Genomic DNA, 27,549 nt, shown 5'->3' on the forward strand with positions numbered 1-27,549 from the left:
TTGATGCAAACAAATCAGTTACAAAGTAGATCATAAAAACTTATATACACTTGTACAATGCTTGCCTCTAAGAGCATTGGTGCCACTGGAAAATATGAGAAAATTAAAAATCGCAACTTTCTTATGAATAAACTTTACAGATATCCTTTCATTTCATCTGGAAGAATTAAGTCTAATGCAACCAATGTGACAGTGTTAACTTATGTTGGGATCTTGGTGTTTGTCCATAGACAACTCCCACAAAGAAAAGTGCTGAGATACTGCATGGTTGGTAGCCTGACAAGGTTGCATGTCAGTGGCGGCGGCACAGGGGGTCGAGGGGGTGGTCGCCCTGTCGAAAATCAAGCGGAAACACTTTGTGTTAGCAAAATTTGCCCCTCAAAATGCAGGAAATGGCGTTTCAGAGGTTCTAGATTTCAAAATTTTTAAGGGGGGGCATGCCTCCAGCAGATGAGCACATCTCACCCCGCTATGCAAAATTTCGTGCTGCCGCCTCTGGTGTGTTGCACCCTCCGTGGTACTCCAAACCTTTCAACCAGCGAGGGCCTACTCACGCCTACATGTCAGAGTTAAATGGTTGGATTCTTGAATAAAAATGATGTAATTATGTAGAAGACTTAACCTAATTTATTCAGTTTGAGTAACATGTCCTCTTATTCCCGGAGACAGCTTATGGGATTGTATATTGATTTATTATAAACGTATATACCGTATACATATAATGAGTTCATTCTTCAAAATCCTCCATTGTCGTCCGATCAACACAAGTAAGCCGCAACCAAGATCCAAACAGAAGATACGCCTAGTATGTTCACATTACAATGTATATGTGAGGTCTGGGGTATTTAATGCTGTGTCAGTTCATGAATCAAATAGAATCTCATCAATATGTTTCGAACCTGACTACATTGACCTACGGTTTAGTGTCACATGCTCAGAGTTGCACACCCCTGTCCCCGAACGACCAACAAATACACCCCATCAAATAGAATTTTGTGTTGGCACCTCAGCTATGACCTGCTATCTTCCTTATATTACCAAACTCTACAGAGACCTAGCGTTAGAAATCTCCACGTTATCCGCAATCTATGTCGTAACGATGTCAAGATGATTTGGTCCAGGATGCAATTGTATCTCCAATTTACCGGCAATTTATTTGTGTAATTTAAATAAAATTCGATATAAAAAAATCATTCCTACGTGTGGAAATTTGTTTCGCAAGATTCTCGTCCAGTCCAGATATAGAAATAATGTGCGTGGATCTCTCCCGGGGATCTCTATCTCGACTATATACCGAAACTCAATTTGAAGTAGAATACATGTTCAGGATTTTTTAAAGTAATTTTTAAACAAAATTTAAAAAAAAATCTTATCACATTCTTTTGACTGCTCAATACACAGTACGTGCATGTTACTGCTATCCGATTGACGGGCTGATACGAAGTACATTCCAGAGTATGTTTACTCAGAAGGAAGAGATCGACTCGTGACCACTCCACAATAGTGATAATAATTCACTTACGTGAACTGGGTCATAAACTCGAGGGGAACCATATATCATTGTGTATATTTACACATGGTACACCAACAATGAAAACAGAACCCCGCCTCTCTCCCACTGAGACAAGTGTTCTAATCGCATCGCCGCGATCTATAAATAAAAAAACACAAAAAACCTTGGTTTAGGCTCAGACCATTATAGATATAGTCTGATATTCAGGCATGGCAGGTCTAGGAAGACATGGCATGATATAATTTAGGGGGAACCGGTAATATTTCTGACCCTCTCTTTGAATTGTCAATGGCAACATGTATGTTCTCAATTTCTCTGAAAATCAGTTTATTTTGAGACTCCATGTCAGGAAGAAAATATGCTACTGAAACAGGGTGCTCTAAAGAAATTTCAAAAGAGCATATTTATTTTTTTGCATACCACCCAGAAAATCAGCCCAATTTTATGAAAAATTAGCATATAACATGTACAACAAAAAAGCAGTAAAGAATGAAGGATTTTTATTCTTTAATTAAAATTTACATTATAGAAAAACATACCTGTTATTAAGGTAAATTTTATTTGTATAACAAGCAGAAAAGCAGAAACCCAAATTATACAGCAGTCATTTTCAGCAAAATTAGCTGAATATTGAGACATCAGAAAAATAAAAGAAAACACAAGCACTCTAAACAGAGTGGTCTCCATCTTTTTGGTAGAATGGTAGTGATCAAATAATTTAACATTTCAGATGATTTTAATTTGTCTATAAAATAGTGATTAAAATACAAATTAAAGTACAATGAAAACTTCATATATTTTCAGAATTACAACTGTAGATGAATTGAATATAAAGAAGTTGTTTTATCAAAAGTTGCAATTTATAGACATTCTTTGGGTGGAATGAACACTTCTGGGTCGTGGATGCCAGCAACAACATCAAAGAAGCTGAAAAAATAAGAATCATATGTTAACAGTAATTGTGCAATTGGAAGACAGCAAACAGTATTATGGTATGACCTTGTGATGACAAATTTGTAACAAATTAGAGTGCATGGTGACCACCTGTTGTTTTGTTATGGTGGTCGAAGTTGCAGTGGTGTTACCGTAGTAACAAGAAGGGTGATGGTGAAAGTGGGTGTAGTGATAGTGATGTTTGTGATGATGGGTGTGGTGTAATGATGATTATGAGAGATGTGCTGTTGTTAATGCTGGTTTGGTGCTGTGGGTATCAGTGGTGTTGTTGTTATCGTGATTTTGGTGATGGTGGGTATGTTGATTAATAATGGGAGTGGTGATGATGATGATTCCAACATTTCTGATAGTCAATTCCTTGGAATTACTTTTCAGAATGTTGGATAATCAGGTGATATCGTAGCACACTGTAATCTAGAAAACTAAAACATGTATTTGTTCAAATGAGTAATATTTCAATTTATCACTCTTTAGCTACATCCAAGTCTATTCACTGCATCTTATCGTTGCATAAGCATGTTCCACTGACCTTGTTGAAATGAATCCAGTATGTTCACTGAAATATGAATCGTGAACAGGGATACAACCTCTAACCGTCCAAGTACCAGCATAGCGGGCTGCAAATAGAAAACAGACATTCAGAACCAATGTTATAGTCGTCTTTTTTTTTCAGTTCTGTTAAATGTATATTTTTTTATATCTACATAATCGGACAGCACATACGCGTAAACATTATGATTTCTACTCACAGCCTTCAGAAGTAGTGCCGCCCCACAACTGTACAGTAACACCTTCACCCGGTGCAGATAAACTTCCAATGATTGTTTCACCATAGAATGTAGCATTTTCCGGGATACCAATATAGTGGAAAGGTCTGGTCAGCTCTTTGGAGGTACATTTTCCAGTTTTAAGGTTCAGGTTATATTCTTTACGCTAAAACAAAGAATAATATTTGTTTTGTGTTAGACTGATTATAAATTTACATAAGTATTACATTCAGTTTGAACGAAAGAGTTGGTTTTGCACGCGATAAAATCGCTTGAAATACACCCCAACTAATGGTCACGAACAAAATGTATATAGAAGATAATATTTGGTAATCGTAGTCCTAAATAACTATTAAAAATAGCTAGACGTTTCGAGCAATGGCTCTTTATCGATAGCATAGAAGAAAATATTTATAAACTACTACTCAAAATGTTCACAGATCTGTTCACAGAGGGCGCCCTTCGAGTGACATGACATAATCACGGTATTTACCTCTTTATGCAAGAACAGTGAGGAGTAGAACTCTTTCTTGTCATTTAAGTTGACTTCCTCTATCGAATGGAATCGTTCATTATATGCATCGTATGCAACCCTTGCTCTCGTCTCGAACTTTTTAGAGGGGTCAATCTGAAAACAAGAAAACGAGAAGTGAAAAATAGTGCTTGTCACTAGTACGAGTAGTCGGTGACAGCATGGATGTACATCCATGGTGACAGGCAGTGCTTAGGTTAATCGATAGCGAGTCTCGAGTAGCACTTACCTCAACAATCTTTCCTTCCCAGAGAGGTGGTGCAACTAGAATACAAACAAACATTAACTATGACTCCTGTGGTGAACTCGTGATGTTCCAACGTGATTGTGCCCGCCCCGCCCCCTTTCGTCAACCATTGAACCATGGAGCTCCATGATTGAACTTAAATCGATGACAAAGCAGAATCGCCAACACAAATGTGAAATGCAGTCTTGAAATATCAGTCAAAGCTATGTGCAGCGATCGAACCGCACCGTGCCTTGGGATCAGTGTTTTGGGGAACAAAAGTAATTAAAGATAGAACCAAAATTTAGGAGTATGATAAAAAAAAAATATATAAGCAACGACTTACGACATGGTCTTGGTACTTGTCCGTACACAACTCCGACAACACACAATAATGCAAGAACCAACTTCATTGCTGTGTATTGAATGGCGACTCAGGTAAAGACAGATTCGATAAAACTAGGAATGAATGCTGCGAATATGCTCGGAGAGTTCAAGAGAGCGATCTCACTGTAATCGGCCCGTTTTATACTGGCCAAATCATGTGATGAGATCACGTGACCCAGTTCGTGAACCCTCGCTAAATCTTCTATCTGTGATAGAGGGACTGTGTAAAACTAATCTGTTTGTATCATTGTATTCAATCGGGAAAAGAGAAGACATGTCTAACATTTATTAAAATCTTTATTAACTATTAAACTCAATTGATTACGAAACATGTAGAAACAGGAATATTTGAATTTGAAATTCATATCCAGGCCCGGTCATGTGGTGTGTCTTTCCATTTACCTCAGCCACAGGGGCTTGTCAACTGACGGCAAATCCCCCAGTGCGAGCACGAAGTGCAAGAAGGGAGAGCATTCCTCAGCCCCAATGAGCTCACAGCTAAAGATTATCTGAATTTTAGGCAGTGATACACATTTTAACTTTGAATAAATCTCTCACAAACTGAATAAAGTATATTGTTGATACATTGAAACCACAACCACAATCAAATCACGCAAATATTAACTATTTTCTGGCTTGGGAAAACGTTTGAAGGGTTTCCTCTGTACGTCAGAGGCCCGGGTCAGAGGTCATCACAGGCGGAACCTTCAAACAGCACACCTTTCCTTTTTCCTTCTGTCTAGTGGTGAAGTGCTTGAATAACAGTTTGACCAGAAACTGTTTTTGTTGCGTACTATTGGTCTATACCACACACACATGCAATTACATATTCTTAATATATTAGTACTACAATGTCATACTGTTGCTAGTTGTCATCACAGTCACTTGGGGGCTGAAAATCAATAAATACTAATTTTCAAAAAAAAAATCATCCGCTATACGTATCCTCGGGGCGGACATCCGGGCATTTTCTACCGCCTGGCAACCTTCACGGTGAAAACAAAGACCAACAACTCACAGAAAACGGTACTTTGCGATGGTTGTTGAGAGTGCCCTGAACAGTGTAACAAGATTAGCCCTACGTGTGTAACATATATGAATTTGGTTGTTCAGGATTACTTCAAAGTTGAGTTTGTGTTGTTTTCTCGAGTTTTCACCGGCTCCACAGGCGTTCCACAGCAGCGCGCACAAAGCCCATAGAAACACGTGGTACAGCGGTGCGCGTCTTAGCAACGTAGAACGTCTGTGACGTGGCTCCGCCCCCGAGGATATAAATAAACAAGTTGTGAAACACGGCACGTAGTAAATCGACACCCTGTCGGTTTCAAATGTCGATTTCTTACCTTAAAATGCGAAACAAAAATTTTAGAGGGGATCAGGTGTTACGTTAATAACCATTGTTCATAATCGCTAACTTGGTTTTATTCAAAACTGCACAAATCGCACAGAGTTCTGGGTAAATCAAGTGCGCATACTCATTTTCAGCCAATCAGGCGTGCCGTAACAGCGAGTATTTCTATTTCTTACACAAGATACCAGCCGATAACCCCCCCCCCCCGCTCATAGAGACTGCGTATTACAGTTGATTATAGTTCCTGGGCTCCCTGTGGTAACACCTGATCCCCTCTAAAATTTTTGTTTCGCATTTTAAGGTAAGAAATCGACATTTGAAACCGACAGGGTGTCGATTTACTAGGTGCCGTGTTTCACAACTTGTTTATTTATATACGTATAGCGGATGATTTTTTTTTTTGAAAATTAGTATTTATTGATTTTCAGCCCCCAAGTGACTGTGGTTGTCATATACTTGGACTTTCGAAACACTCACAACATAATATACCTTTTTACCAAACGCTTCAGCGTGGTATTAAGAGTTTGTTTTCAGGGGTGGGTGATACCAAGGTGGGAAATGGATGCACATATGGGGTTAATTCCTTGAATTGCAATATAGAGGGTTCAGGCTGAAATACAATATATAGTGTTTTCATGTTTCGTCTGATATTTCTGTGGTATTCTGCTGCTGTAAGTAATGCACGATTTGTTCCGAAATTCAGTATATTGTGTGTATTCCAGGGTTATTCGTTTTTTGCTGAAAACACCCCTATTTTTTAGTGGCAGAGTCGAATAGTCTCACTCCCACTGGGAAATCTGCATTGTTGCTTGAATGTGAGTTAATTAAACACATTTTCCAGACCGGCGAAAGAGTATGCAACAGCCAATTTTAACAGCCTGTCACATGATTTTACTCTGAATGTCAACATGAAAAAAGGCTAGTCCATTTTACGCAGGAGTAATTGGGAGTAGAATATGTAAGGGATAGTATCAACAGAGATGTGTATAGTGAAAAGTAATATCTATCCTTCATTTGCATCTCTGAGCATATTTCTGTTTTAGTATATTGGTTTGAAAATGTTGAACTTGCATGATTTGCAATGTGTTTTTTTACTGGGACTCCCCTATTGATCAAATCCCGGGTTTGAACGAGAACGGCACACCACGTGATTCGTTTGAATACAATGCTGATGGCAAACATGCCATGTTACTGGGTACTCCACTGACGGGATGACTTACTAGTACTGCATGCTACAACTTCGCTTGTGATGTTGCTTGTTAGCCATGGATTACATGAATCTTGATTACCAGTCAAATGTTGTTCATTTGACGTTGGTAACCTTTATTTGGAACTGAGTAACTTCCTGGTACTTCGTACTATGATAAAAATCAGTCAACATACATCAAGTTCTCACAATCGTAGTATTCCATGTGATGTACACCTAATATGCCAAAAATGTTGCTGAACGATTTGAACTGAATAAAAATAGCAGACGAAAATTTGTTTACAAAATAAAAATACTTCGGTTGCCAATGAAAACCGGTAAAAAACAAGCAATATGTTTTCGGCTGTTATCATGGAAGAACATGAACGTGAAGCTAACGTCTGTTTATAACTAAAACCGGGCACCTTATACAAGGTTCGCAAAATAACATGGCAGTCATTAGAAGTCACATTATTTTATTGATAGGACGTATTCAGCCGTTAAATGTATTATTTCCAACCGTTTTGCGATAGTATTTTCTAGATTGGAGGCAGCATTTACATTTTATTCAAAGTTCAAAGCTGTTGGGATTACGTTGACAGTGGTAACAATGTCGGCGCCAGTGATCTCTTACCAGTGCGCAACGTAGCCAAAATAAAAGGCATGATCATTTGGGCATTGCTATTACAAGACTGGTAGGAGGCAATAAATTTGGCGAAAGTATTCAAAAAACAGATTTTGGCTGTTGCCATGGTAGCGGTGGGTCAGAATTGTTTTTTCAATTAGTGATGGTACGACCTGCCTGTCAAGTAAGAACAAAATCAGCCGAGCCAAAAAAACCACAGAAGAGTTAAAAAGCCATTCCTGCTGAACAGTTACTCTAACTTCGGGGTCAACTTCCTCATTGATGAAAAAAGATATCAAAAATTCAAATAGTAACTTTTTGCCCACACTCAAGCCGAGTACAATGAGCTATGTCTGAGGTTTTGTATCACAGGGAATTGGACAAACTTATGTATTTTAATAAATTATTGAATAATAAAATGTTATATAACTTTTCTTTTACCCCCTCCCCTTCCTGGTATCTATTTCAAAGAATCACTATTTTTATTTTGTAAACACATTTCCGTTTGCTATTTTTGTCGGGTTCAAATCGTTCACCAGCATTTTTGGCATGTTAGATGTACATCACATAGAATACTAGGATTGGGAGAACTTAATATTTGTTGACCACCTGGAAACTGGTTTTTATAAATCTTGAAAGGCTCTCGGAAGATCCACCTGCAGCCTGGACCCACAGTAAAATGTCCGATTAATATGCAGCCGCAACCATCAACATCGATATACCATGAGGTTTCTGCTGGCGACTTTGCGGCGTTACTCAGTTCCAAATAAAGATTACCAACGCCAAATGAGCAACATTTAACCGGTAACCAAGACTCAGTCTATCCACGACCAGCAAGCAACATCACAAACGAAGTTGTAGTGTGGAGCTCACGAGTCAGCGACGACCGATGTCAACGAAAGTCATTCCGTCAGTGGAGTACCGCAGTTGCACGGCATGTTTGCCAATGCACATTTCTGTGGAGGAACTTTTAACTTCAACATAAACCGTGTATCGTAGTCGCCCAGTTCTGGTTCTGTCGCGGTCCCAACTAAAGGGCGACAGTCGTCGTGTCGCGTCCTGTTCGATATGGGACTCATAGCGACGTATACAACGCGTGTAAAATACATTGTTTATTTACATGAAATTCGAACACGCGCTGCGCGACGACCACCGCGCTTAAACATCCACGAGTTATTTATTCGGACAATGACTCAAATTAGACGTCTGATTATTTTATTTTCACACGTACAGCGACACGCGTTCTACACTGACAAGCGTTGCTAGGTCGCAGCACTGTCTTGGAGCATATATTAATGGGCAATTGGGGTCTCCGACCTAAATTTCTATCCCGGTTTGTTGCACGTTCTTTTTTTAATATGAAATAATCAAATATGGGACCTATGTATAATAACAGAACCCCAAACCCTCCCCGTGGCTTCGCTCGTGAAAGTACGGCAGCAGGATACACCACATCACTCGTGAAAATAACTTCCATACGCAATGAAAGCCACGGGGAGGGTATCTGTCATAATACTTCATTATCACTGAAAACAATTTCCCCCTGAAATAAATTTCAGTGAAAATGCCATTTCCCCTCATACTCTATTGAGACACAGCGCAGTGAAAATTGGATTCACATGTAATGCTTGAAAACATGTCAGCAAAAATAAATTAAGTGAAATTATACGCGTCTTCATAATAGTTGGAAATGAACAAACTACACCCGACCCTACCACTCCATATACAATGTAAACTACACCCCAAAACATCCTTTCACCCACAGTTACTACCGTGTTTCACCAGTGTATTCTATTTGACGTCAGGAGAAATTGAAATAAACAAATTAATTATAATTTCAGCCTCTAGTTGAGCACTGATTAAATAAACTACCCCGTCTTTATGTCAACTTGCAGTTATTCGTTGCCTACATCAGTGATTTCAATCCCAGGAATTTCACTCGCTGTTAATTGCATGGGAGTGCCAGTCTTTAATGAATTTCTATTGTCATGTCAATTTCTTGCGATTACTCGAACATTAAGCTGTAACCACATACCGCCTAGGTGCTGTAACTAAATCCTGGTTAGGCAGGCTTGAACTACATGTATGCATGTGAAGCCAGCTGTGGGGTATATTCAATCCTATAGATTTCTCATTGTTTGGTAACTATTTGCTGCAAATGCAACAAAAATCAATATAAAAAATATTACCCACACAGCATTCTACAGGTTACTTGTTTTCCCTAGGGGTTGATTACCCTTAACTTCCGTTTCTCGTACATGCATACTCTTAATGCAATGCGGCAATGAAAAAAAACCCTGAAAACTGAGACGTACTAATGAATTTCGAGTCGAATTCAAGATGTTCGTCATAATTACATACAGGATACCGAAAATGGAAAAAAAAATGGGCCACTAGATCTTTTTAAGTCCAAAATGCCTTGGCAAATTGTAAAATTTCTAAAGTGAAATTATTTTTTTTTTCATTTCTTTTTGCTCGTTGATAGGAATGAGAAATCATTTATTACTATTGCATGAATCCTACATTGTGAAATCATTTTAAAAAAGTGCCATATAATTTACTGAGTTTCCATGGTGATAATATTTTTTCCAATAACTGGTCTCATAATGCATTGCATATATGTAAAATAAACATGCCAATTAGAAGTAGAATTTGAATTTGGCTCAAACTGCATTATATCAATTACCTCCATGTTGTATATATACCATTATTAGCCTGACATGTAGGCGAGAATGGTGCCCTCGCCGGCCGAACGGCATCAGAGATCACTTGCTGGGTTTGGGGCACCGTGGAGGGCGCAACTCACGCGACCCGTCAGGTAAAGTGTATCATTCTTCGTCGCCAGAGAGCACTGCTAGTAAGGGCGTTGTGTACATGTTTGATTTCAGTTATTTCAGATGTTAATCAACGAGAAAAAACAAAACATTGCGGCATGCAGCTACTCTGCGAACGTAAGCGAAAATTCAGCTTGGGCAAAGAAGGGGGCATATCCCGAAACTGGAATATTTATTGTCCAAATGCGAGACACCCTTTCCTTAGGGCATAACATGAGAGCATATATGCATTGAAAGCAGACATTGCATTCTAGAATCGAAGACTGCTGCAATTGTTATATCCTGACATTTGGAATCTATCTGGCACGGACATTAATTTTATTTATTATTTACAATGTCATTTCGTTTTACTATCGTTTACATGTAACGATAATTAGGCGGATTAATAAACAGTGAGGTGACGAATCAACCAACCGTCCTTTTTATATGTATCGCTACGCTGAAAGTTGCTTCGTGGTAGTGAGATGCCAGAGCCCTAACCACGCGTCACACACACATTAATCATTCGGCGATTCAATGGTTTCCAGCATATGAAAGGAGTCAATAATAATGATGTCAACATTTGAGACCATATGACAAATGTCAAAGTTTCCTGTAAACCATGAAGTTACAAAACTTACACATGAAGTTACAAAATAATTGCAGAATACAGTTCACAAAAGAATCTAGAATAATGCTTATATATATTCGGTTTTGTGGTAATTGAAGAAACGAATTTATAATAAACGGTTATCTTGATAAATTGTACAGACTATCCGGGTTTTGTTTCACTAGTGCATATTTGTCCGTGTCCCATAATTCTCATGTTCGAACTCCAATCACCACTCTCTGTGATTGCCCCAGAAGACATAAAGTAAACCATTGTCAAATGTATATACACGAGTACGTGTTGCCGTTTCTGTCTCCTCTGTATGCAAAGAACACACAGAAGGAAATGTCCTACTAATGTCTGTCTGTTTGTCTTTCAAATTAGCATCATTGGCATTCCCTCAGGGAGTGAGTATTGTGATAATAAATGATTTGATTTTACATCAATACGTCTGAATTATATAATACAATATGGTGCACAGAATCGTTATGACGAACTCCAGAGCAAATCAGATACAAATCTGTGCATCTAATTAGGTAATTTACTTAACAATTGCTCGGTATTAGTTTTTTACTTGTGTATTTCCTGCTTGCTTTTAGATACATAAATGTCTGATATTACTATCTAACTAACCTATGCATAATCATTTGCTAAATTGCATATTAATTATTAGTTGTCAGTCTGTTTATTCTGTATTGTAATAGTTTTCTCAAATGAATTTAAACTTCGCGCATAATTGACTGACAATTATTTGGAATCAACCGTGCATTTGTTTTAGATAGTTTCCATTAATAATTAACTAGTTATAATGGTTTGAAGTTTGTGTGCATGAATGTCTGACGATAGTATGTAGTTAATCTGTGCATATTAATTACCTAATTTGCATATACCAGTTTTCAGTTATTCTGTATGATAATAGTTTGCTAAAATGAATTGAAACTTGGCACTGTGTGTGTAGTTAAATGCCTAACCATAGACCCTACAGTAGAGGGTCTATGGCCTAACACTACTTTATAATTAACCTGATTAGCTTATTTGCATACTAATTAGCTGTTTGATGCATCTTAATAATACCAATTGTTTACTCAAATTAGTTGAAGCTTTGTATATGCATAGTGTTTATATCGCCGATTGTCTGATTCATAATCAATCCGTGCATTATAGTTAGCTAATTACCTCTGTTCGTCATGTTTATTTTATGTTCTAATAATGTGCGGAACCGGATTGAAACTAAATACATGTATATTGTGTTGACAAATGTTCATCATAGACACATGTCTGATGTTATCTTATACATTACTGTCTGTGCATATTAATTATTTAATTTGCATACAAATAGTGCATTATTAGTTTCATATTTATAAGTAGCACGAGCAAGGTCAAGATTGAATTGGTTGTTATGTTGGTTGTTGAATGTCAAAGCACCCACTTCACACGGGAGCACTTTTTTGAATCTCCAGTTCATTTTGAAAGAAAAAAAAGCCACATAACAAAGAGAATACATTATGTACTATAATTGATATTACATGTAACATTCAAACTGAACAAACAAACAAATTCAGCCTTATTATTCTGTGATGAGAGACGGAGGTTAAATGTAAAAACAAAATCAAAACATGTAATGACACACGAGGGCGCTATGACGTATTATTTGTTTTCGTTGATGCCGTAAAAAGGTTAAAATGACATAAATCACTATTACGTCTGCGATTTGACTTTCGGTATGTAAATCTTAGGTAAGTTTGTTACTTTGTACATTCAGGTGAAAAAGAGCAGATTAATCGTCTAGTTGACTTGGCTTGGTCTAATACAGACAGCTATAGCTGACGCACCCTTAGCCGTGGTTTCGCGGCGTTTTGGGTCCGGGAAGGTATTTTGCTTCGTCTATCAGTTATATATACATCGTCGGTATACAGTCGGACCCTAACTGTTAGAGTCCGACTGTATACCGACGATGTATATATAACTGATAGACGAAGCAAAATACCTTCCCGGACCCAAAACGCCGCGAAACCACGGCTAACGCACCCTGTGAGCTGACGTGTATTTGTCGTACAATAACACTGACAGTAGAATGTTTCCTTCTGGGGTTTCGCGTTGTTTTGGGTCCGCTGACGTGTATGCTAACAGAAGAAGCCCTATCCGAACCTAGATTCAGAATTCAGAATTGCTTCGTGTTGTTTGGGGTAGAAATAACATACTATTGTAAAAAAAACGAGGTTACAGCTGTAAAAGCTACAGCAAACATGCATACAACCTAGCCCTTAGTACAGTCCTATAGGTTGCCCTTCTTCCGCTGATCATTCGGCCCCCGAATGATCAGGAGAAGAAGGCCAACCTACAGGACTGTACTCAGGGCTAGCATAAACCTGGCCAGGGTCAACAGTTTGGATAAACAGCCATACTACAACCAGCGTCAACCATAGGTTGTAATGTGTATATACAATTTATCTGCTTTATTTGAACACTGTATGAAGACACCAAAGAAGATACAATACAGAACAGATTATTACTACATGTAGTCCCTATTGATGTCCCTATTCCATAGGCTCGTAAGATCTATTCTGACATATGGCAGTGATATATGGGGCCATGAGAGTTCTTATAAATCGGAAGTTGAAGATTTACATTTCTGCAGATTTATTCTCGGTATCAAGAGAAACACTCAATATATGGAGAGTTGGGTGAATATCCGCTACATTTATTTATACAAAAACAAATGATCAAATACTACAACCACGCAATAAACTCGCCTAACGTACTAATTAAAGAAGCAGCAATACTAAACAAGCAAATGAACAATAAATGGTATATCGCAATAACGACACAATTAAACAACATCAATGAAAGTGACACAATTAATTTGGACAAAATAACAACAACTGCTGAAAACAAAAATTTACAAATACAGTTGTAAAACAATTTAAACAGAACTGGAAAGAATAATTTAATAATGATCGAGAGGGTAATAAATTGAGAACATACAGAAAATTTCAAAATAAATTTGAATTAGAAAACTATTTGATATCTCTGAAAAATGTTGAACTAAGACAAACATTATGTAAATTTCGACTAAGCAACCATAATTTAAAAATAGAAACAGGACAACATTCCAAACCAAAAACACCTGTAAAAGAAAGAGTATGTGAACTTTGCATAAAAAACTAAATAGAAGACGAACAACATTTCATCATGACTTGTCCTTTTTACAATGACCAAAGAAAATTAATATTTGAGAAATGTAAGAAACAAATTAATAATTTTGGTAATTTTATAATTAATGAACAATTTGCACTGACAATGAGTTATAATTTTACCTCATTTCATATCACACTCGGACAATTCATTAAAACTGCCCTTGACTTAAGACAGCCACACCTCCAAGATTTTTAACCCTTAATGCATTAACGCATTATTATTGTTATTACTTTTTAACAATGGTTTCTTCTACCTTTATTATTGCTGTGAGTGGGATATATTACTATTCATGTTTTTTTATTTCTTTTTATTTCGATTATTATTATTATTTTTTTTTAATCATTACTTTAGTCTTAATGTTTGTTTGTTTAGTGTACTTGTAACTATTTTAATTTCATCGTGGCACGATGAGTCATTCGTTTTGTTAATTTTACATGTAATTTGGGTTACTGCTAATGCACTTGCAGGTAAACAAGGCATCCATTTCCACCTTGTTATCACCCAACCCTGAAAACAAATTCTTAATACCACGCTGAAGCGTTTGGTAATAACATTTCCTGTATTCTGTACGCCAGTTCTCACATACTACTTCTGTGATTTGCACATAGATCGCGACTCAGTACCTATCGGCCAAGTGAAAGTAAGTAGCCATACAAACGATATCACTGTCGGTTGACGCAAAGACACTTATCGCTGGCTTACTCCATGCTTACTCTGACATGTTTTAGGTTTGTGTTAGTTTGTAGCATTTAAATGTCTAGAAATGATACTTATTCTTGCTTGATTTTATTCATTCTTGTTATATATGTATTGTCGAATTACTGTCTTTCTTAATTGATTTACTTGATTAAGCATTGTAATGTTAGTTAAAAGTTATGTGCATTTCAACATGTTTTACTAGTGTGTTTACCTCAACTTAACATTGAACTCTATGGCAAAGAAACGCACTTCCTGTTAATGTATGCCATTTCTAATTGATGATTACGTTATTGGTCAGTTAAGGGGGATTATCTTTCAGCCAATCATTGTCCTGGTACAGGATTAGGAAAGTTTATCTTTTGGATTACTGACCATGCCTTAAATAAGCCCCTTTTAGCACCTTGTGTTAGACTGGACCCAAGCAAGTGTCAGTATAGCTAGCTAGCTTAGCTAGTATACTAGCTTAGCTAGTTGTATAGTCTATGTAGTACTGTTCCAGTAATAAAGATATCCTGCTGTGAGTATCTCAAATAGTTAATTTGTCTTCAGTTCCTTATGACTTCATGGTTGTGATATATGATCTCACAAATCAGTGTTGACTACAAGGATCCCCCACAAGACTAGCTACGATCACGATCACACACTGTCTTACGTAACTGTTTATCTACCAAGATTTCTGTCACTAATGGTGATTTCCGTTCTTGTTCTAACGTTGCATGTCCCTGTATTTTCTAGTGTCTTTGGTTGACGTATACTCTTATTTATAACAAACAACAACATTACTTTGAGCACGGTTATTATTACAATGAAAATCATTTTGTAATTAAAATTGCTCTGGATGTTGTAAGATTAGAACAACTACTTTGTTTCAAAATATTATCGATTACTGTCAGATTTTGTCTACATGTGTCCCCACTTGTTTACACCTTGGAGGTAAAAAAAAAAAATTGTAATACACCTAAACCACAGTCCCTGTGCCTAAACTATAGACAAACATTTGCAGGCACTTGACATTACTTTTAAGGTAATCACTTGTTCTGATGCTACAACATTCAGAACAGTGTCATTGATCATGTTTTTACTGTAAATCCCACAAGATCCTCGCACTTTATTCAAATCCAAAGTATACGTAATGCTCCTTACCCATGAATCTTTGCAGGGTTTCTTCAATCATGAACGCAACAGATAGATTCCATTAAATTTGTTTGAACTGCTTGAAATTAGTGATTTGTTTGCTGAAATAAATTTAAAAGAATGTGAGTCAGAAATATTAACATTATTGCTTGGCACAGTACGTTAAATTGCGAATACAAGCCAGTGCAAAAGAAAGGTTAAATGGGAGAGAGCTCTATGTGGGCAGTATTCATTTGCAAAGAATTGTGTGAAATTGTTTTCAATCTTTATTTGAAATTCATAAATATTTTATATAAAACCAATTCACGCCTTTATAAAACCTTGTGTATATTTTACATAACAAATACAGATGTTTATATAATTGCTAAATCATTTTTTTGTTTACAGGTTTTTGAAAATTGTAATGATCTCAACCCAAACACATTATTTCCTTCTAAACAATAAAGTACATATGTTTTAATCAGTGCTGAGGAAATGTCATCGAATGAGGAACCGCAAGAAAATACTAGTGACGTTCTAACATCAGAATCCCAAATCAATGTACATGTTGCAACATTGGAAAAAATTGACATTGAACTTCCTGGGTATATACAATCAGACAAATTGGCGTTCTACATTGATAATGTATTCACAAAACAGGTATGTGAGAGTTCTCACCACAGTCGTACTTCATGTTCGTTATAGCGTCCATTGTTTGTTTACATGAAATTTAAGGACCTAGAACACTATGACTGTGATGCTTTAAGTATCATGTTTTGTCTCTTTCTGCATTTTTATTTCAATTTCTCCGTCAACCAAATTAGGTGACATGCAATTGTAGTAATGCTTAGATGACTGCAATACAGGTCTGTTTTGTAACAAACTTAGCTTGTTTTGTATTTTAATGAGCTTTTCAGGTGAGGTTTAATTAGTAATTATTTATAATTAATCAATCAATCAGTGCACTAGCTTTGGAAAATTAACAAAATAAAAGTAGTTTTCTTTAAGTATAACTACTCGGTTTGTTAATCTTATTTCTTCCAATTCTTTTCTTTATTTCTATGTTTTTGTGGGGTCCAAAAATTATAGTTTATATTTATTATTAAGATGTTTTGGTTCCATAATTGTGACTAATTTTTGCAATCTTAAAAAACTAGCAAAAATAATGCAGTTAAAATTTGTCAGACTGATTTGAATTCAATCACTTGAAATAATTTCTCTCTAAATTTTCTTCTATTTTGATTCAGAAATATGATATTGAATAGACTTATTGCTGTCTCCTCCAAACAGTTACACTTGTAGTGTGGGTTATAGAAGTTTTACTATTTCTATGACAACACAATAAATATGAATCACTTATTTTTTCAGGAGTGTGATGAGTTCATTAGAAAATCTGAAGAAATTGGTTTTACAATGGCTAAAATTAACATAGGCAGAGGCAGGTAATGGCTCTATTTATTTTTATGATATTCTAAAAAGCTTCCAGGCAGAACTTGTGAAATACTGGACATATTGCATGATGGGTAACTTAGCTCACATCGAGGTCACAACTCGATTAGCCTTGCTCAACAGGTTCGTAACCAGTCTTGTGATTGGTTGTTGACAAGTGCTAAACAGGCTGTTAATTATTCGTAAATGGAGTCAATTTGTGTAGTTTTCTTGATTTATTCTGCAGACATAGGTAAAATATGGGTAAGACCTTGGCGAAATTTGAAAGAACAACTAATATTCTTCAACCTGGTATTTTTTATAGATTTTATTTTTCATCCTGTTTGTCTGTTTTTTCGAGTTATGAAATATGAGCTGGCTGGAGCCTTCATCCCTTGTATATTTCTTACACTAGATACCAGCTGATAACAACCCCCCCCCCATAGTTCCTGGGCTCCCTGTCATGTAATTGTGAAATTGTCATGTCATCCAGATTGATACAATCTGTTTCTCACCAACACAGCCCAAATGTTGATATGGTGATGGTTCCACGATTGACAGTTTGTGGGCCAATCACAGAATATGTTGCATCTCTCATCTCTGTATTTGAAAAAAAAAATATTGACTAAAAATATACCCTTTAATACTAGTGTATTCTATTAAAAATAGTAATCTACTCTACTAAAATGGTATCTGGCAGTGTTACATCAGAATGATAATGCCATGTTCACCTTTAACCCTTTGCCTGCTGAAAACCTTCACAGATAAATAAACGGGGGGGGGGGGGGGGGGGGCAGTAAGTAAAGTGCTAATCAACAATGTTTACTCTCTCAACTCATGAGCATTTTTCTCCTCCAGATTGTACAAATCTGGGTAGATACTGTGTATACATCACAATTTTACAATCAAGTCACTGTGTTTTTTACTTATAGACAAATATAAAGTTGAATCTTTGAACTACTGTGGAATACTTTATTTTCACTGGAATTAATTTTTACTGAAAAGGCTTTTTGGGCTTTTTTTATGGAATTTATTTTCACTGATTTTTGATAAGTTTAATGTGAAATATAGGAAAAAAAAGTATATTCGCTGGATTTTATTTTCACGGAATAATCCCTTCAGCGAAAATAAATTCCAAGCGAAAATAAAGTATTCTACAGTATTTACATATTATGTGAACAATCAATTATTTTTTTTTTTTGCAGACAAAAATCAGCTCCTGAAGTTCGTAATAATTCTCGGTGCTACATCGATAGTTTTGAAGAAAGTGAAAATATTTGGGAAAGAATAAAACAGTTTGTGCCAAGAGTATGGAATGGACATGAAGCATTGGGACTTAATGAAAGGTAGAAATGATGAAGCAGATTATTGTGTTTATTTGACGTAGTTGTCTCTAATTGCCCCATCCCATAATATGAATAATGTTTTTCAATCACAGTGTTGTGCAAACTATTAATTTATTTCTACTGACAAGCATACATTTCATGTATGTTTATGCTTTCAATTAAATATATTATTATATTTAAGCATATTAATTAATGTGAAATTAATTAAGTTTAAGTTGAAAATGTTAGGGGCCATAGTGACAAAAGAATGGTTCAATGCTCAAAATATAAATTTATATATAAATTAATGCTTCTTTTGATAATATTTAATCAATATCATTCCTAAATCTGTAATAATTCTTTATAATATAATTAATTACTTTTGCAGGTTGCGAGTTTTGCGATATGATGAAGGCGAGTATTTTGCTCCCCACTGGGATGGTTCTTACCAGCGAGATAACAAGGAACGCAGTTACATTACAGTGCAATTGTATTTAAACGAGGTAAAATGATTGCTCATACTGTTTTTTCATCTGATATTATGATTTGTTTGCTTTGTTTCACATTTTAATATAGAGTAAATTATTGTTAAGTTTGTGAATGGTGTATATCACCGTGAGTACCATACTGTGGTGTATAGCGCCCTCTATCGGGGAAAGTGACATGATCCCCAACTGAGTAATTTTAACTGGTATGAAAGAGTGAGAAAAGGACCATATGAACAATATCAAATTCTCCTCACCCTTTCTTCATTAAATAGTGATTCAGTTGTCAGAATTAAAGCTCTATGATGTCTGCATTAGTTTTTATAACCTTCATATAAACTGGATGTCAAATTGGGGACCAATTCCAAAATCTAATTTAATAAACTTGTGTAGTAATTTTCTGTTCTTCCAAGCCTTTAGTGAGAAACAAATAAAAACTACCGTACTACCGATACACTTATTCAATAAATCTTATATTGAAGGTTACTCATGAAATATCCACTATATATGTGTTTCTTGCAGGGATTTGAGGGAGGTGCTACAACATTTTTACCATTAGATGACAGCTCAAGGAGTGTCAAATGTATTCCTAAAATTGGTAAGTTGGGCTTGCAGCTCATATTACATTAGATGTGTTTTTTTCTGATCTATCAAATCATTCTGATAAACCAACCACATGTGTCGTAAATATTGCTAGATAATTTACACTGACTCCAATTTTGCAATGGTTGGTGATGTGCAATTGAATGAATGAGTGATTTGTTCAATACTGTAAAATCTGTATTAGAAGCCGCGACTTCTATTAAAATGGTACAATGCAATAGAGAGGATGCGGCTTCTATCAGAGCATCTACAAATATGAGAAATGATGAACTTTTGGTTCTCAATTATTCAAAAAGAATGGGCCGACTTCTATTAGGGATGCGGCTTCTAATACGGATTTTACGGTACTAAACAGCAAGTATGTTTAACATTCTGTTTGTCTTTATGTCTAGGTCGTATCTTGGTATTTCAACATGATATCCTTCATGAAGGTTCTGTTCTGGAATCGGGAAGAAAATACGCTATTCGGACTGATGTGATGTATTCTCCAGACATCTATGTTCGTGATGAAGTAAAAGATTAAGTGGACAATATTTGAATAACTCTACACTACTTGTATTATACAATGTACATACTTAAAATGCATACCTATACTACGCTTATACTTGACAATATTTGAATAATTCTGGCACTACTGGTATTATACAATGTACATACTTAAAATACATGCCTATACTACGCTTATACTTGACAATATTCGAATAATTCTGGCACTACTGGTATTATACAATGTACATACTTAAAATACATGCCTATACTACGCTTATACTGGACAATATTTGAATAATTCTGGCACTACTGGTATTATACAATGTACATACTTAAAATACATGCCTATACTACGCTTATACTGGACAATATTTGAATAATTCTGGCACTACTGGTATTATACAATGTACATACTTAAAATACATGCCTATACTACGCTTATACTTGACAATATTTAAATAATTCTGGCACTACTGGTATTATACAATGTACATACTTAAAATACATGCCTATACTATTCTTATACATGACAATATTTGAATAATTCTGGCACTACTGGTATTATACAATGTACATACTTAAAATACATGTCTATACTACGCTTATACTGGACAATATTTGAATAATTCTGGCACTACTGGTATTATACAATGTACATACTTAAAATACATGCCTATACTACGCTTACCGGTATACTGGACAATATTTGAATAATTCTGGCACTACTGGTATTATACAATGTACATACTTAAAATACATGCTTATACTGCGCATATTTAAATGTCTATTACAGTTGAACATAATTAAAATGAACTCTAAAACGGGAGCAGCAATGAATTTACACGAAAACTGTGAAAAGAATTTACATTTTCAGATACGCAAATATGTACGTATTTAAAAACATATACTATATATATACTATGTTGTAATCAATATATACTATGTTGTAATCAATATATACTATGTGGTAATCAATATATACTACTGTTGTCATCAGTATATACTATGTTGTAATCAATATATACTATGTTCTCATCAATATATACTACTGTTGTAATCAATATATACTATGTTGTAATTAATATACACTATGTTGTCACCAATATGTACTATGTTCTTATCAATATATACTACTGTTGTCATCAGTATGTACTATGTGGTAATCAATATATACTATGTTCTCATCAATATATACTATGTTCTCATCAATATATACTACTGTTGTAATCAATATATACTGTGTTGTAATTAATATACACTATGTTGTCACCAATATGTACTATGTTCTTATCAATATATACTACTGTTGTCATCAGTATGTACTATGTGGTAATCAATATATACTATGTTCTCATCAATATATACTACTGTTGTATATCAATATATACTATGTTGTAATCAATATACACTATGTGGTAATCAATATATACTATGTTCTCATCAGTATATACTATGTGGTAATCAATATATACTATGTGGTAATCAATATATACTATGTGGTAATCAATATATACTATGTTCTCATCAGTATATACTATGTGGTAATCAATATATACTATGTGGTAATCAATATATACTACTGTTGTCATCAGTATATACTATGTGGTAATCAATATATACTATGTTCTCATCAATATATACTATGTGGTAATCAATATATACTATGTGGTAATCAATATATACTATGTTGTAATTGATATACACTATGTTGTCATCAGTATATACTATGTGGTAATCAATATATACTATCTATACTACATATTTCACAGTAGAGAATATAGATTACATAAATTCGATAATGTTTAATATTATTTTACTAACTAACTAACTTACTTAACTGATTCTGTATTTGTTACCATTTGTTTGTACATAGATATTAAATATTTTTAATGTTTTTATTTTTTTATTTCTTCGTCCATATAATAATACATATGAATAAAACAATGCATCTTTGATATAAGAATTTTAAATATCTACATTTATTTGTTGCTTCGTAGGAAAAACCCTTATTTTACAAACTATATTTTGTACTTACAATAATGAATGACACTACAGTGTCATAATTTTTGAAAGAGGTGTGGATGAGAATTGTATGGAGTATAGACTCAACTTAATATGATAGTAGGATATTATTTTTTGTGTTAAATTACTAGTAATTGTTCTATAATTGTTCTAATTCTATATTACATAGTATTGTACAATAAGTAACAGTACTTAAATTACATTGTTTCACAAACTCAATTCGAATAAATCTATCCTCTCACCATAAACCTATCTGTGATTTATCGAGAGGTCGTATATTTGAGCTTTGTAAAATTTGTAATCAGATAGCTCTTGGCAATGGAAAATCGAAGAAAGCTTAGAACGTACTCATGTGTGCTGAAGGTATTAGAGCGATGAAGTTAGCACATGTGCTTCTATTAGAGCAAATACAGCATTTAAAGAATGCAAGCAATGATCAGAGTGGTTCCAAGTAGCTATGGTTTAACAATTATAAATATTTAATGAAATAATGACCATATATGATTACTTGATATTTTGGACATGCATCTTGTCAGACAACCAAACTATATGTCCCTATCTGCAACAATACTTTAAGCATCAGACCATCTACATACCACGTTTCATTAAATTCTGTTGAATGGTACTTGAGAACGAAAATTGAAAATGCTTAAAATTTGCCAATATCCAAATTAGGCCATTAATATACATGGGTTTCAAAAAAAAAATCAGGTGTGTGCATTAACCTGGAGCATCTGTGTATTTCATTTATATCAGCTGAATGGTTCATGAGAAAAAAATTTAAATTTTAAATTTGGCTGATTAATATGCACTGGTTTTCATTTAAAAACTAATCAGGTTTGTGCAATATCCCTGGGCATCTGTTGAATGGTTCTTTGGAAAAAAATAAAAAGGCTTAAAATTTGCTAATTAATATGCATATTAGATCATTAATATGCACAGATCTTAACCAAAAACTAATCAGGTTTGAGCATTATCCCATTATATGTACCAACTTTCAATAGACTTTAATAACTGGTTCTTGACATATTAATGATACACACACCTACACAGATGCACTAACTGCTAAGACATTGTGTGCTTTGCACACTGGAGTAGAATGGGATGGGATTTCAACTTACCAAATAAGGCACAAGGTATAGTGCCGAGGTGATGGCAAATTAAACGACCTTGGTTGGTTAAGATGTCATTGTATATAGATGTTTACACCGGTAATAAACTTTTAGCCGTTTGATCAGATTGCTGGTTCATCGTAGTGCTATTACTTGAGAGAAATTACTTGAGAGATGTGATAACAAGAAATTTGCATTTTGGCAGTATTTCATTTGATTCATTCCACATTTTAGAGTTTTCATATGTTTGTATCTGTATGTGTCGATGTGGAATACACGAAAGTATTCACTGGAAGCGCTGTATAGCCATCGTTCAGATTGTTGATCATATAAACATTGTCAATGAAGGTCTTCTTGAATACAGCTATACGTTTTGAACACATTTATCATCTCATCTATCTGTTTTTATCTCTGCTCGGCGGATCACTTTATTTTTATAAGGCCTAGAAGAGCAAATCCCTCGACCCCTCCTGAAACAAATTTACAGGAAAAAATACATCCCCTATGCCCATTTTCAAACGCAATTTATAGAGCCATGGGGCGCCTCAAATACTTGTTGGTTAGATTCCGCTAGCTTTATCTTCATTCAATTCATGTACAGTTGCACGCACTTCATATATCAGGAATATCATTAGTATCGCATTATGGATTGCAGTCCTTGTATTCAACTTACACCCATCGATATCTCTCTCAGATTTGTTCATTTCGTGGTGATATCTTCAATTATCTATTTTGATGAATATTTTTGTCTTTTTTGGTAAAAAGTGATACTTTTGAATTCTTGTTGAAAACAGCAAGTCCGATTGCTTTGATACTATACATACTGTTCATTTTCTAATGATATCTTCAGTTCTTTAATTGAAATGTGCATCGCTAACAGCGGACCTGTCTCAGCCGCCAGGCTGCTTGTTTTGGAAATTGTATTAGTGATTTATACCTGTTACAGTATATTTTAACTTGTGTTTTTTTTTTTTTACTATTGTTCATGTTTCAATCTTTGTAGTTTTTAGTAACCTCACTTGCTGTACTTTCAAGTCAGTGTTTTGTCAGCAATAATTAATATTTCCTTGTATTTGTAATATGATGTAAAAGATCACCCTTTGATATATCAGTATCATTCGGTAAAAGTTTATCATACTCTAGACGTCACATTTAGCATCATCTAGTACTCAATACATTGCATAAAATCCTAGCAACCCTGATAAAATTTAAATCAAGTATGAAATCAAAACATAATATGATTTAATTTTTCTTTCATAGAATACAATAGTTTAGTATTGCATTGTCTTGTTTTTTTGTGTTGTGTTTTCAACCGGAGTTTTCAATCAGCATATTGTTGGTCCTCTGCTTCGGGTTCCCGGCGAGCTGCTTGCCCGCAGAATAGTGACACATACCGTTGGGGGCAGCATATCAACATGAGCTGCAGCCACGCTTCTACGCGTGGGACATACTAGTACCTGGACTGGAAATCGAGTCCAGCGTAGACTTTGCAGTGTGTGAAGAAGTGTTCTTTGCTTTTTGTTTCTTATTCTTCATTCTTGGCTTGCAGCCAACTATTCTCTGAATTGATCCCCGCACATACGCAACCCATGTTATGTCTCGCAACATAAATCTACCGGAGTAGGCAGATAATCGAAGCCCGCAATACAAATGGTTATTTATTAATTTGCACAAATGAATAGAACGAGTTCTAAATGATACTAGTAAATTGGGTGAAGTCAGAATAGAATAGAATAGAATAGAATAGAATAGAATAGAATAGAATAGAATAGAATAGAATAGAATAGAATAGAATAGAATAGAATAATTATAGCTGTTAGGAAATGTTAACATTTGTTTTTGTTCAATGACCATTAAGGATTAGAATCCCACGCAATCCTAATTATAGCGCTATAATTTACAAACCATCCTGAGGTACATGTCCTCCGATGGTGTATGTAAAACAGGACCGGCAGCAGCGTCTCTACTGTGTGTAAATATACTAGTATTCTGTCAGTATTCCAGAAAGTTTAACGTGGTTGGTTTTTTCCCGCAGTGCATACTGTGCAAATGCAAACACGTTTATTCTCTCCCTCTAAAACAACAACAACAACAACAAAACAGAACAAAAAAAAATAAAAAAACGTGACAATTCTGGTTACCGATTTAAACTATCAATGTTATGTGTACATCCTTCAGACGGTTGAACGGTTTCAATGAACGCTTGTCACTTGGCTCGTGGATCTCGTGGACGTCCATGCAACCATAGAGCTGAACAGCTTTAGCTCCACGGTGAAACCATTATATCAGTAGGGGTGTACGATAAACGGTTGCAAATAACATTCAAGTTTGATGATAGTAGTGAGACACCATTGGAGTAGTGTTTAGTACCATCATTGATTGTTTGGATGACATTTTCACCTATTCTGTATATAACTTGAATATTCTGGAAATCACCTTTTCCTATATATGTTTCAAATGGTTTGATCCATAGTTTTATGTACCTGCAAATGTAATACTAGTAAGTGACTTTTAGGCATTTTTTGTTTTTATTTTAATCTGTAATCACCAATTCCATTGTGACGTGAATTAAATCGTGAAAACAAACATTTGTTTTTGTAGGTTAACGTCACATCGTATTTCCCAAAGAGTGCGCTCGCAGCCAGTTGAAAACTTTACCCAAAAAGTTGGGCGTTGAGGGCGCTGTTGACTCGCAAGTGGTTTCGCCAAAAAGGTCCTAAATGTTTCTAAAATCCTAAAATTAGGGGCCGAAAAGATCGACTCGACCGTGAAAATGGCGGTCAAAACAACAGCGCTTACTTGTATTATTTTACAATGTTTACAGTGTGGAACATTTTAATTACTTAAAAAAGAAGATTTTATGCTAATTAAAAAAAATGAATTTGTAATGACCCACATTTAACACTGGCATTATTGTAAAATCTGACATGTTTTCAACAAAACATTCAGTAATGTGAAATATTAAATACATCGAAAGGCTATATACGACCCTCGATGCGGTCCTGTGTACTGATGCCCAAGTTTATAGTGCATTGGGTAAGGGTGTGTTTGTTTCGTTTTTAGCAGGGGGGGGGGGTGGCACGAGAGGGCGCCATCCGAACTGAATGGAACGTTTCGACGTCAGTCGTCCGTAGCCCATCGTCAAAGCAACAACGTCCCGTTTACGAACAGATGAAATAATTTCAGCAATTTCTTTACAGAATAATCCTCAACAAAACTTAGAAACATTTCATAGACAACTACAGGCTCCAAAATTATTGTCTATTGAAAAACAATTCAACCGACAACCAGTTTGACGCCACAATTTCTTGCTGGAGCCCGAGTTCTACGCGTGATTTTATTGCCTTCAAAACTGTTCCATTTCAAACTGCGCATGCACACACACTGTGGTTTCTCGAAATGCATACTAATTAGATAACTTGTCACTGATAAAAGTCACCGAAAACATTTTGAGCAATTTTGAGCAATAGTACTAGAGTGAAATTTAAACGTGCCTCTGCATTCTCCATGAATTTCGTAACTTGCTATGATCATGGTAAAGAGAAAACCTATGCTTACTTTCAACAGTTAGCTGGAGTCTGATCGAAAACGTGTCTCAAAAAATACCTTTACATCATTTTTCCGTTTATTTTTTCAGCTCGTAACGATAGAATCAGTCAATTTAGAACTAACATGTATGCTATCGGAAAGCATTTTGGCACAATATTACTGAAAAAACGAGTTTTTCATTGCTCATGAATATTAATTTATGCAAATGAGCGATTATTTCAACCAATCGTGTCATGCAACTCCCCGCCCTGGTTTTTAGCAATGATGCTGCTGAAATTTATTCTTTATCCCTTTTTTAAAAAATTTTAACAGTGCAGGTATTGTTTTTTACCCCTTACAATACATATGTCCATGGACGAAACAAGACACTTTTTGGCGATATAGTCATGTATTCCAAAAATCTATTTTGCTAAAAATTGTGTTTATTTTGACCATGGAAGGTACGTTAGTATAGTCATGTATTTCAAAAATCGGAAAATGTTGAGCCTCGTGTGTACTAATTTGCATAAAATGTAAATATTCTGAGATGTTAATCGTAGAGGGCGTGTATTCTAAACCGGCC

At 35.3% G+C, this 27,549-nt stretch overlaps 2 protein-coding genes across 6 annotated transcripts; one reads left to right on the forward strand and one right to left on the reverse strand.

Moving 5' to 3' along the window:
• Positions 1-1,996: 1,996 nt before the first annotated feature.
• Positions 1,997-4,479, reverse strand: LOC100329078 (ependymin-like protein). Its single transcript, NM_001171218.1, has 6 exons — positions 4,339-4,479; positions 3,996-4,030; positions 3,728-3,862; positions 3,217-3,400; positions 2,997-3,084; positions 1,997-2,440 (listed from the first exon to the last, which is right to left on the reverse strand). The coding sequence occupies exons 1-6, from the start codon at positions 4,403-4,405 to the stop codon at positions 2,374-2,376; spliced, it is 576 nt and encodes a 191-aa protein (NP_001164689.1). The 5' UTR covers positions 4,406-4,479; the 3' UTR covers positions 1,997-2,373.
• An 8,143-nt stretch (positions 4,480-12,622) lies between these two features.
• LOC102806073 (uncharacterized) lies at positions 12,623-22,280 on the forward strand. Of its 5 annotated transcripts, none has more exons than XM_085493447.1 (7): positions 12,623-12,700; positions 16,383-16,634; positions 17,343-17,416; positions 18,608-18,748; positions 19,116-19,230; positions 19,735-19,810; positions 20,208-22,280. In XM_085493447.1, exons 2-7 carry the CDS (start codon positions 16,470-16,472, stop codon positions 20,336-20,338), a joined length of 702 nt encoding a protein of 233 aa, XP_085349573.1. In that variant the 5' UTR covers positions 12,623-12,700; positions 16,383-16,469; the 3' UTR covers positions 20,339-22,280. The 5 variants fall into 5 exon arrangements, with proteins under 5 accessions (XP_085349573.1, XP_085349574.1, XP_085349577.1 ...); XM_085493448.1 differs by lacking the exon at positions 12,623-12,700 and adding an exon at positions 13,928-14,890; XM_085493451.1 differs by lacking the exon at positions 12,623-12,700 and adding an exon at positions 13,928-14,802.
• Positions 22,281-27,549: the final 5,269 nt, after the last annotated feature.

This window comes from Saccoglossus kowalevskii, chromosome 2 (genome assembly GCF_978046115.1).
Source record: "Saccoglossus kowalevskii chromosome 2, keSacKowa6.1, whole genome shotgun sequence".
NCBI classification, from domain to species: Eukaryota; Metazoa; Hemichordata; class Enteropneusta; family Harrimaniidae; genus Saccoglossus; species Saccoglossus kowalevskii.